The sequence below is a fragment of the Castor canadensis genome, chromosome 7 (genome assembly GCF_047511655.1).
Source record: "Castor canadensis chromosome 7, mCasCan1.hap1v2, whole genome shotgun sequence".
NCBI lineage: Eukaryota > Metazoa > Chordata > Mammalia > Rodentia > Castoridae > Castor > Castor canadensis.
In genome coordinates this window covers 161,913,364-161,924,457 of record NC_133392.1, presented here as the reverse complement: position 1 = coordinate 161,924,457, position 11,094 = coordinate 161,913,364, and the positions used below count along the sequence as shown (strand labels likewise).

General features: G+C 54.1%; 1 protein-coding gene across 4 annotated transcripts; it reads right to left on the bottom strand.

Moving 5' to 3' along the window:
• Positions 1-288: 288 nt before the first annotated feature.
• On the bottom strand, positions 289-8,696 carry Pex10 (peroxisomal biogenesis factor 10). 4 transcript variants are annotated; one of them, XM_020171445.2, is made up of 6 exons: positions 8,531-8,696; positions 7,813-7,893; positions 4,854-5,260; positions 3,173-3,348; positions 2,955-3,090; positions 289-2,001 (listed from the first exon to the last, which is right to left on the bottom strand). In XM_020171445.2, exons 1-6 carry the CDS (start codon positions 8,634-8,636, stop codon positions 1,933-1,935), a joined length of 975 nt encoding a protein of 324 aa, XP_020027034.1. In that variant the 5' UTR covers positions 8,637-8,696; the 3' UTR covers positions 289-1,932. The 4 variants fall into 4 exon arrangements, with proteins under 4 accessions (XP_020027034.1, XP_073937667.1, XP_073937664.1 ...); XM_074081566.1 differs by lacking the exon at positions 8,531-8,696 and adding an exon at positions 7,283-7,432 and having other exon boundaries at positions 7,813-7,892; XM_074081563.1 differs by lacking the exon at positions 2,955-3,090.
• Between the last annotated feature and the right edge of the window lie 2,398 nt (positions 8,697-11,094).

Below are 11,094 nucleotides of genomic sequence, written 5' to 3'. Positions count from 1 at the left end.
GACTCAAAACTTTGTTCTTAACTACCATGATTGCTTTTGAGGGCCTGGAATTATAAATATATATATATTATATTTTAACTGTTTGAGATTATTTTGACACATTCTTTTGGTACGTAATTTGTTTTGACTAGTTTAAATTTGTCCTAATGCAGCAACCCCTTTAAAGAAACATCAAGAGGCCAGAGCAAACCAGTTTTGTGGGTTTGACACATGGTTTTCCACTTTCTATGGGGAAACCTACAGCATGCCAACTTTTTGATGTGATTTTAAAAAAAAAAAAAAAACCTCTTACAAATTTTACGAGTGACTTTTTAATTCCAGCTTTCTTAAAGACAGCATCCCCTTGCTTGTGTAGTCTTCATCTAAACCATTTGTCACTACATGTAAACCCAGCTTGCTTTCTGCAGCTGTAGGAGGCAGGCCATTTTTGTCAGCAGCAATGGGACAGAGGGGACACGCGGGTGTGGTTGCATACAGGCTCCGAGGTACAAGCCCACTCACATGCCCCACCTGGTGTGGGTGGTATTCCTATCTGTAGCAGTGTTAGACTGTTTGCCCTCCTGTCTCCAGGACAGTGGCCGCCCTAGTTCCTTGAGTTATCAATTTCAGGGGTTTCTCTTGTTGACTTTTGCATATGTGAAACTGAGCTGCTCCTTTTAAGAGGCTAAAGTCCTTTTGTATTCCAGACCTATCTTCTTAAAATGTTCCAACTTGGTACTTTTGTTACCGCGTCACACTTGGGATTTTTAAGTCCTGGACCTTTTGTTTTCATTTCCCATTGTTTTCCTAGTCAGTGCTCAGGTCTAAGATAGGACAGCAAACTGCACTTGGCCAGAGCAGTGTAAATGAAGGGCTGGATGGAGACAGCTGTGTAGAGCTGTGCTCGGGGTTCTCCCACAGACTTTGTTTTCCTGTGGGGTCTATCGAGGTGCCTCATGCTCCCCCAGGGCTCCTCCCCATCTAGAGAAGGCATGGCCACCTGCTCCTGACAGGCTGGGCTTGACTACCAGAAATAGAGGACTCAGATATCAAAGCTGGTGCTGCTGGCTGGGCAGCACAGAGGTCCTGGCAGGGGCATCTCCACACCATGTTTTATGAAGTCCTTCAGGTCAGTCTTCTGTTCTTAAAGTGCCAACATGTCTGTGGAATTTGCTTCTTGCAGATGCCGAGCTGTTCCCAGCATGAGTTAGTTTTTAAAACCTGGAAGTTGACCAGAGGCAAGAAGCAGGGTGGGGACAAGTGAGAGGGGGTTGGACATCCAGTGATTTTGGGTAAGCAGACTGCCTGCCCTCCTGTCTCCAGGACAGTGGCTGCCCTAGTTCCCTTGGAGGACTGGGCACTGAGAGCACTTTAAAGTCAGGTGTTTGTTAGAAAACTTAAGCAAGCTGCCTCAGCTGCCAGGGCGGGTGCTCATCACCTGCCTTTAGATCAAGCTGAAAACCAGAAGAGTATTAAATGTGCCAAATGTCTTAAGACAGAGGTACTGACCCTTGGTGTGTGATCTTAACGCCAAGTCCTGAAGACAGCTTGTTTACCTCAGGGTACAGGGCCTTTGTGACCATGCTTCTCCACTGCACCCGCCGCCCCCACTGTGACACTTAGCCCTGCCTCTGCCAGTCTAATGGGGCATACTCTTCTCTACAGACACGAATAAAACTCTTTCTGGCCAACTTCTGAATTAGTTCTTGGGTGTGTGGCTTGGGGAAGGGAAGGGAAAATGTAAGACTGTCTAAAAAAGAGACTTCTGAAAAAGTTGTATGGTGCACCAAGGTACAGACCGTCCCTGCCCATGCAGCCTTAAAGGTGCCTGGGGTAGTAGCTTATGTGACAAAACAAAGTGAGACTTTATGATTTTCTGTGCCACTGCAGAATCCTGATAAGAGACTTTCCTCCTTGAGGTTTTGTCACCTCCTGGAGCCATCTGGTGTCACATCAGCGGTAGTGACGTAGGTAGACCAGCTTCTGGGGAGGAAACTTCTCCCTGCAGAGTGGACATTCCGTCTGTGGGGGAGGGGAGGGGAAGGTCACGTCACACTGGCTGTGCACCTCCCCACCCGATCTCCTGCAGTTCAATCAGAAAACATCATTTCCTAGGGGTCTGAGTCCTGCTGGACTAGTGCTAGCTCAGGACAGCTGTGCTCTCATATATCCAGGGGCCCCCACAAAGGGTGTCTCACCCATCCTAAATGTCTGTGAGCCTGGGCACCTGGGACCTCCTCTTGGGCTTTCCTTGGCAACTGTGAGCACATCTGCCCAGCATGCCTGGACCAGCAGCTGTGGAAGGCTTCAGGCTCAATCAGTGCTGTTTAATCCCTGGATAAACCTTGGTACTGCCTCTCCGTGGACAAGACTTGCTCTGTGTCTTCTGTGTTGAGCACACACACTTCACATTCATGTCCACTGGGCACTCAGGAAATGCCCACCCAGACCACCACACTGCCGAGTCTCAGGAGGATGGATGTGTGTCTTCCATCCTGCTAAACCCCTGAGAGTGCCACTCCTCAGAGTGGCCAGGCTGCAGCTGCATCAAGGCTTCCTCCCTCACGCTTGCTGCTCAGTTTCCTGGCCAGGGCAATGGCTCACCAGGCTAAGCATTTCCACTGACGCCCAGCTTGTGAAGGGAGGCAGGGTTTCCTGCTCTGCCTCCCTGGGTACCTAACCTGCTGGAAACAGGCCAACAGTTGTACAAGGCCAGCCTGGCACATACGAGTGCACCGAGGTCCCCAGTGTACTGAGGAGTCCAGGAGGCAGGATGGGCCTGTGAACAGGACCAGGATGGCCTGGTCTATGCACCCATGATACAAGCAAGCCTCAACAGGCACGGACTTGGGAACATTTGGAAAGATGCCCGCCTCTCCACCCCCAAATCGGGGCGGTTTTGGAGATGGGCTGAGTGTGCCTCTGCCTTACGGTCTGCACTACCACCATGTCAACCAGCCCTGGGCTGCACGCACCTTGGTATTACACCACTCGGTGATGCACTCCCAGCAGAAGAGGTGGCCACAGGGCGTGGCTGTTGAGTGCCTGCGCTCCTCAAGGCACAGGGTGCACAGTGGGGTTTTGGGAACAGTTCGCTCTTCCAGGGAACCCCTGGGGAGGGTGGACACATTCAGGTGAGAGTGCCTTCCACAGTCCTTGTGCTGTGCTGAGGCCCCTCAGGCTCCTTGTGTACCTGTGGTAGGACAGGTTGCGGTGCAGCCTCCACTCCTTTCTGGCACGCTGCCTCTGCCTGAAGCCATACAGCTGCAGCCCCATGGAGAGTGCCAGGTGCAACAGGGAGACAAGACCCAGCAGCTGGTAGCCTGCACGAGCCCTTTGGTCTTCTCCAGGCCAGTGGCGGGTGCGGAGCTGTCAAGGCAGGTGACCTGGCCTCAGTGTCTGCTACAGGTCCTGTGTTCAGGTGGACCCACCCAGGTCTCTCCCTGGCAGTGCAAGGCCAGGGAGATGGGTTTGGGGAGTCCTAGCTACAAGCTGATCTTTAGGTTGTCAGCATAGGTCTGAGCCACAAAACTGGATTGGCCAGGGGGGTGGGTGAGGATTCTGGGGTCACCTAGGGACCACCTCTCAGAAAAGAACCAGCAAAGGGGCTGAGAAAGAGCAGGGGTGTGTGTGGTGATAGCAGGGTTGGGGGGGAGGCATGGGCAGATGTGCAGACACTGCTCACCTAGGGTGCCCTACCCTAGGGATGGATGCTTTCCTACTTTAGCAAGGCACATGGCCCCCCTGAGGACAATGGCCCCCAGGGACACTGTCCCAGTCTCTCCTGGTCACATCACTGAAGAGAAAGCCTGCTGTCCTCCACTTCCGATGTCCCTTCCCACTGGCTGGGAAATGAAGACTGTCAGGTCACACAGGCCTCAGGCTGGAGTGGGAGCGTATATGGAGGTGGCAGGTCCCACTGTCAGCCTGGCTCTGCTTCCTTATGGAAAGGAGCCCTGTGCCCGCCCTGGGAGCCCAGTACACAGACACTCAGCAAACTCCTGCTGGGCGCAAGGACTCTGTTGGATATCTCTGGAATCTGCGTGCACTGAGATGAGGACTGAGACCCAGCCACAGCTCCATGACAAGGCTCCTGGTGACCTGTTATATATGGAGGCAGGGCAGCCTGGCTGCAGAAGGGCCAGAGGGAAGGGGTGGGGTCCTTTCTGAAAGGAGCTTTGTGCAGCACAGTGGCTCTGGTGGGCTGGGGGCCAGGGCAGGGAGCCAGGGCAGGGAACATGGTAGTGGGACCACAGGGGAGGCTTTGTGGGCAAACTGGGAAGCAAGGGCATCAGTGGAGAGCCAGGGTGAGAAGAGGTGGGGAGGCTGCCTCCAGAGTGTCTAGCCAGGCAAGCACAGACTCAAGGAGGCCCGGCGGGCCGGTGGTGCCAAAGTTACGTGGTCACCATAGATTACTGCCAGGAACGTTCCCTGGAGGAGAGCCCTGCCTCTCTGTCAGGGCTGCTGGATGGTGGGCAGGGGCCTCAAGGGGATAGGAGGTGAGAAGAGGGGAAGGAGCTGGGTTGGAGACCATGCTTGCCATCATCTGAGATCAGATGCTTATTCCCCAAAGCAGTGAAATGGACACAGCTCCAGGCCTTTTGTAAAGAACTGCCATGAGGTTATGCCCTGCCCAACCTCCCACGAGCCACCCCATCTCCCACCCCCGCACTCTCCTTCATGCTGGCTACAAGAGGAAAGACTTGCTCTACCCCCAGGGTTTGTGGAAACTGGACTTCCTGGGTCTTATGCAAAATGTAACTGAACAAAACCTGCCATTTTCCAAGAAGAGAGTTGGGGGTTCCAGCTTTGAAACAGAGCATTCAGCTACGACTGTCATTAGCATGGGCCCAAAGTAAGGCACTGTTACTTACATAAGTGACGCCCACGAGCCTCTTGGCCAGGTGGTAGAAGGCACCATGGATGTAAAACCAGGCGACGTGGAGCCGATGGAGGCAGGCGAGGCCCTGTCTGAGGACAAAGACTGCCCGCTGGAGTATCCTCCTCTGCTGTTCAGTCAGGGTGGCTGTATGGCGATGCACCCAGTGCCGTGCCCCTGACCGGCTGCGCCCACTGGTCACCAGGCTGCCCTGGGAGGGCCGTGCGCTGTCACCATCGGCCTGCAGCTCCTGCTCCAGGGGCAGTAGGGCCTTGTCCAGCAGGTAAGGTAGGACTGCATGCAGTGTGACCAGCACACTGCGGCGAAGCCTGGAGGGCACACGCTGCTGGGACGGGTCCACCTGCACAATGCCAACATACTCCTCTCCTAGTGTCTGGTAGCCTGAGAGGACAAGAACAGTGCGCACTGGTGGGGCCTGCTGCAGGAATGGGCTTGCAGGCCAGTTTGCTGTGTCAGCCTCTGCCCACATGCCAGCTCTCCCAGCCCCACCTGTCACTCTCAAACTCTCCAGGCTGTCATTAAGTAGATGTTTTATTGTTCTTTAAAAAGGGTTCAGGGTTTGTTTAATTCAGGCTGCACAAACTTTCCTCAGTCTGACATCTCCCACCACGTCAAACTGGCTTCAGCTCAATACTTCATTAAATCCCAAAGAAAAAATTGCTTTGGGCTCATGGTGCAGTTCAAGTGGTAGAATGCCTGCCCAGCTAGTGCAAGGCCCCCCGTTAAAAACCCAGCAAAACAAAACAAAAAACAACAAAAAAAAGTTTTAATTTTGAGGAAAAAAAATATCTAGTCTGAGAACAATTAATATTAGCCTATAATTTAAATATTAGCCTCATTTTGTTACAAGAAATGAGGGTTAATATTTTATATGCTTTACACACCCTTCTCCTCACACAGAACCAGGAATGTAATTCTCCTAAGTTAGGCAGGCAGTGATGTCATTATAAGCACACACTCCCACAAACAACAAAATTTAGTGCATGTCAAATGGAAAAGCGTGTGGATGGCACTGATCAAAGCCTTTGGAGTCAACAGGCTACCTAACTTTATGAGGATAAGATGTTCTGATCTTGAGTCTATTTTAAAAGAATATTGTCATGTTCAAAAATAAAAAATTTTGGATAGTACCATCATTTTTAACTTTAAAACTCTAGAAACAATGTGAAAAGCATTATTTTTCATTTTCTGGGAGGAGGAAGGAGAGAATCTACAGATTTGCATTTAATTAAAAAACCAAGCAGGCACTGTTGGCTCACTTCTGTAATCCTAGCTACTGAGAGGCAGAGATCAGGACGATCCCAGTTGGAAGACAGCTGAGGCAAGTAGTTTACGAGACCCTATCTCAAAAAAATACCCAACATAAAACAGGGCTGGTAGAATGGTTCAAGTGGCAGAGCACCTGCTTAGCAAGCATGAGGCCCTGAGTTAAAACCCTACTACCACCAAAGAAAAAAAAAAAAAAATTTAAAACAACTTCCAGGTATTGTCGTCAGTGTGAGTTGAGGTTCCAGTCCATTCTTATTGGCCTTGGGGATGCTAATGAAATGAGAAGCTATGGCTCTGCACAGTGAATTCCAGCAGGACAAGATGACTCTAAGCCTGTACTCATCTTTAGAAAAGGGGTACTGTTAACAATGTAATGCTGAGGTGAAAAGAGTTCAAGAGCCCAGGATGACCAGGCTGTCACCCTTGAACCCTCGCCAAGGCCAACATGACCTTCCTTGCTAACCCCACTGTAGCCCTGCCATGATCTCAGACAGTATGTGACATAACCTGCCACTCTGGCTGCCATGGGTTCCTGGGCTCTGGCCAGGATCCTCCATTTTGGTACCTGCTCTTCTTTGGAGTCTGTGCTGTTTACTCCCCTGCTGCCTCTCCTACATCCTGCCCAAGCAATGGGATTTAGTCCTGTGGTTCCCACCTTCCATATGCACTGATGTAGCCTCAATTTATGGCCCAGCCTGGACTTGACTCACTCCTTTGTACCAGGCTTCCAGGTCAGCTGCCAACCTGATAACACCATGTGGCATCAGATAAATATCCCTAAAGTCACCCCTGCCAAGAGAGTCCCAGCCCCCACCTAGGAAAGCCTGATTTCCCATTTCCTGACTCTGCTGGAAATGATGCTGTCCGTCTGTTCCTGAGGCCAAGCCTGCAGAGCACCCTGGACTCTTGTACCCCATGTGTCTTACCATAACCCAGATGCAGGCTGGGACAGACTCTGCAGATCTCCCACCCCTGTGTTTTGGTCACAGCCAGCAGTCAGCCTCTCCCCTCTCACACCTTTTAGAGGGAAAGTCCAGTCTGCTGAAGCCACCTCCTTCTCAGGGCCATGGCTCCAGTTGCTGTCTTGAAAATGCTTTCCCCAGACCTGGTCTTTAATCCTGAAAAGCTCCTTACCTCTCAGGATGTAACATAATGCAGTCATTTGGTGCTTATTGTCCATCTCCTACTAACCAGAATGCACTCTGTGGTTGCAGGATGCCCTTGGGTGACCCTCTCCTGTAGGACTGGCTGCCAAGCCTGAGGCTCTCCCTGCAGTGCTTCTCTCTAAAGGATGACCATCAGCCTTGACACTACCACCCCACCAGGGCTCACTGCCAGCACCAATTGATGGGTGAGCACTGTGACCTGCTCATGTCACCAAGGCCAGCCACTGAGAAACAGGTCTCAATGTCACCCTTGGAAAAGTTCTGATGAAGGTTCTCGGGGACATAAAAAGCAGAGGAGATGCCACTGGATGAGGGTTGGGCCCTGCCCTCCAGACGGGGGCTCAGTCTGGCCTAGGGACCACTTCTTCCTTGAGGCTGCGTATAGGCCATTTCCAGGAGCTTCTCACTCTGCCTGGCAGCCCTGACCCCCTCCGCCCCCTGCACTGTCCTCTGACTTAGGTGAGTTGTGGGTCCCTTAGTTCTTAGCAGAACTGCTACCTGCAACTGTGGTGAGGCCAAAGTAGGCTATATCTGAGAGCAGCTCGATCTCTTTCCTCCACTCCAGCCACTTCCTTGCACCTGAGAGGACAAAGAGAGGTTATTCCCGGGACGATGGTGAGGATTCTCTAGAATTAGGGACAGCAATCCTCTCCCAAGTGCTAAGGTCCAGGTCAAGCGTCACCCTTCCACAGAAGCAGAGCCCAGTCTCAACCACTCCTCTCTACACAGCGTCCACTCAGCAGGCCCCACCCAGGTTCTCTCTCTACCACAGACCCGTCTCCTGGGCACGTCCCACCTGCATCAGGTCTGGGATCCGCCTGGGCAATCATTCTAGACCATAGAAGGCCCCAGGAAAAACGGTCTAGCTAGCGCTAAAAGCAGAGGCCAGAGACCACCCATCTAACGGCAAATTTCAGCTCTCAACTGCATCTTTCTGGAACTGCCATTTGCTGACCTGTACGAAGACGAAGCGACAGGTCCTACCTGGAGACGTTTGAGGAGTAAGTGGGAGACTGCCTGGCACAGAGTAAGGGCAAGGTGTTTGTAAAATAAACACAGCCTGGAAGAAAATCTGTTCTAATCGTCACTTTCCCAAGGGCCTCCGGAGCAGGGAGCCTGGCTGTGGTCCGGGGCCGGGACCGCCCCTACCTGGGACGCGGGGCCGAGCCCGCCCGGGGGTCGCAGTAGACCCGCCTCCCGTCTCCGGGTCGCTCACCCGCCAGGCTGTGCAGGGCGCCGCCCGCCGCGCTCCGCAGGCCGCCGCGGTAGTACTCGTCCTTCTGGGCCGCACGGATCACCTCCGGCGGACAGGCCCGCGCCATGGCCGCAGAGTTCGCGGCTTCAGCCCGCCCCGGCGCGCCATGATGACGTACGACGTAGCGCGGCGTGCGGTGGAGTTCTCCCACGTCACGAGGCAGGGGGCGGGGCCTGAGGAAAGCGTGACGAGGCTAAGTGGCGCGCGGCGGGGGCGGAGCCGGAGGGCGGAGCCGGAGGGGCGGAGCCGGAGGGGGCGGAGCTGGAGGGGCGGAGCTGGAGGGGGCGGAGCTGGAGGGGGCGGGGCCGGAGCTGGGAGGTGGAAGGCGGGGCCGGCGACTAGGGAAGGCAGCGTGGGACTATGGGATGGGCAGCGGCGTCTATCGCTGTTCGGGGTCTCCTGCCGTCCGACGTTGGACTCGCAGAAGGAGCCTGGGGCCCCAGGAGATCCCCGGGACGATGGTGACGGGACAGCCGCTTGTGCTTGCCTGAACCCCAGACCTCTCCCAGCCACTCTGCTCCCGGAGAGGGACAGAGTTCTGGGGCGTGTGCCAAGGTCACACGCGATCGGAGGCCAGAGCCCTGTGGTCGTCACAGGCCAGCTACAGCTGGACCTGGTGTCCTGGCGGCCGACCGGCCCGGGAAGGGGGCGGTGGCGAGGAGCTGCCAGGGGAAAGGGGTGGGGCTAAGGTAGAAGAGGGAGGGGAGGAACCAGGAGAGGGGCGGGGCCTAGCGGGCTGCGCTGGATATCCGCGGCCGGTCTCCGCTGGGGTCGTCGTATGTGGGGTGCGGCAAGGGCACCCGACAGCCTTGAGCTTCCCGTCCTGTTGGTAGGTCGAGGAGCCCCGCGGGACTGCAGGAGGAAGGCGCGGCGCAGGCAAGGGGTGAAGGCGTCCGAGTCCCGCTGACCGCAGCCAAGCCTTGGGGCAGTCCAGGCTGCAGTTCCTTGTCTCACCTCTGGTCTCACCTCTGGTCTCACCTGCGGGGTCTCAGTCGTGCGAACGTCCCGGGATAGGCTCAGCCCAATGGCCGAGCTGGGGAAGACTTGGGCGGAGCGCGTAGCCCCAACGCTGCAGGCATGACCCTCTAAGAGGAACGGGTCATGACCGGAGTGGTCCTGAAGTCTCTCCCTGCTCTTTAAGTCCTCAGTGCCCCTTTGAGGCTCCTAACCCTGCTGGAGAGAACAGGTTAGGTAGTTAAATGAAATCAGGCAGGTGCAGGATCAGGGGCCCCCAGGAAACTTCCATTATAACCTGAGCTGCTGACAAACGGGAGAGATGACACCATCTCTCTTAACACCAGTCCCTCACAGCGCTTCCTTTCCCCCACCAATTCAGATCGGTGGGAAATGAGACCAGGTTAGACCACGGTCTGATCGGAAGGTTGTGAGCATGACCAATAAGAGTGCTGCTTTCCACGCGCCTGATTATCGGAGAAAATGGTTAAAACACACCCCCCCCACCCAAAGTTCACTGGCATCCTGCTCGGGACCCCTCCCCGCCTCAGGTGGGAGCTATGTCCTTTCCTTTAATAAACCTCTCATCTGTGTACGTTCACCCTCCATTGTCCATGAATTGCATTCATGGCACTCAAGAGACAAAGAACTCTGTGTGAATCAAGAACTCTCTGCCACTGAGATAATAGAGCTACTGGCCCCAATCTCACAAGAAGATTCCGTCTTCACTGGTTCACCCATCTCTTGAACAGGGAGGCTTTCGTCTACTTGGGTTGGGCAGCCCTGGATGAACTGTTTGGCAAGGGCCAGGCGGCAGGCATGGCCCAGCTGGAGATATCAAGGCACTGACAAGCTTCTCAACAAGTTTATGCAACAGTTTGAAATGCAAGTTCCTTGCTGGCCTGGCCCAAGGCTGTTCTGGCCTGTGTGACCACAGAGAAGCTTTCTTTCCTTGAGATTCATGAGCTCAGTTCTAGGATGAGCCCATGAGGCAGGGCCTGTTCAGGGCAACCTTCACTGCATTTTCCTGATACTCTTCTCATTTATACAATGGGTAAAAATCCCAGCAGGGGGAGTGGGGAGACCTGAGGCAATAGCCAGGTGTCTGTTGTTCCTGGGGGGATGGAGCTTGGGTCCCCATGAATTCAAATCTCAGCCCCAGATCTTGGTGGAGCTGTTGAAAGGGGCCTCTGATCCTCACTCAGCTTCCTGGATTGTTTGCCTGCCCTGGGAATAGTGCATCCCAGGCCTCTGGCTACCCTCGAGGTCCTTCTTAAAGGGCAGAAGCAAATGGCCAGCAGATGGCGCCATTGGTCCATTTGCGCTACAATCTCCAATGGTAAAATTTTCGCTGGCTAGGCAGTATTAATCCCAAATAATGATGCTGGGTCAGAATCCTCCACCTCAGTGCAAAGATGGGGAAGCAGGAAGAGGAAAGGGCAGAACCCCTTATGGGGCTTTCAGAGGGAAGAGATAGTGTAAGGCAGAATGGGCACGAGGCTTCTTTGTAAATCAGTCCTCCAGGTCCGCTGGCAAGCCTATCTCCTACAGTGTTCTGGGTTCCCGGATGT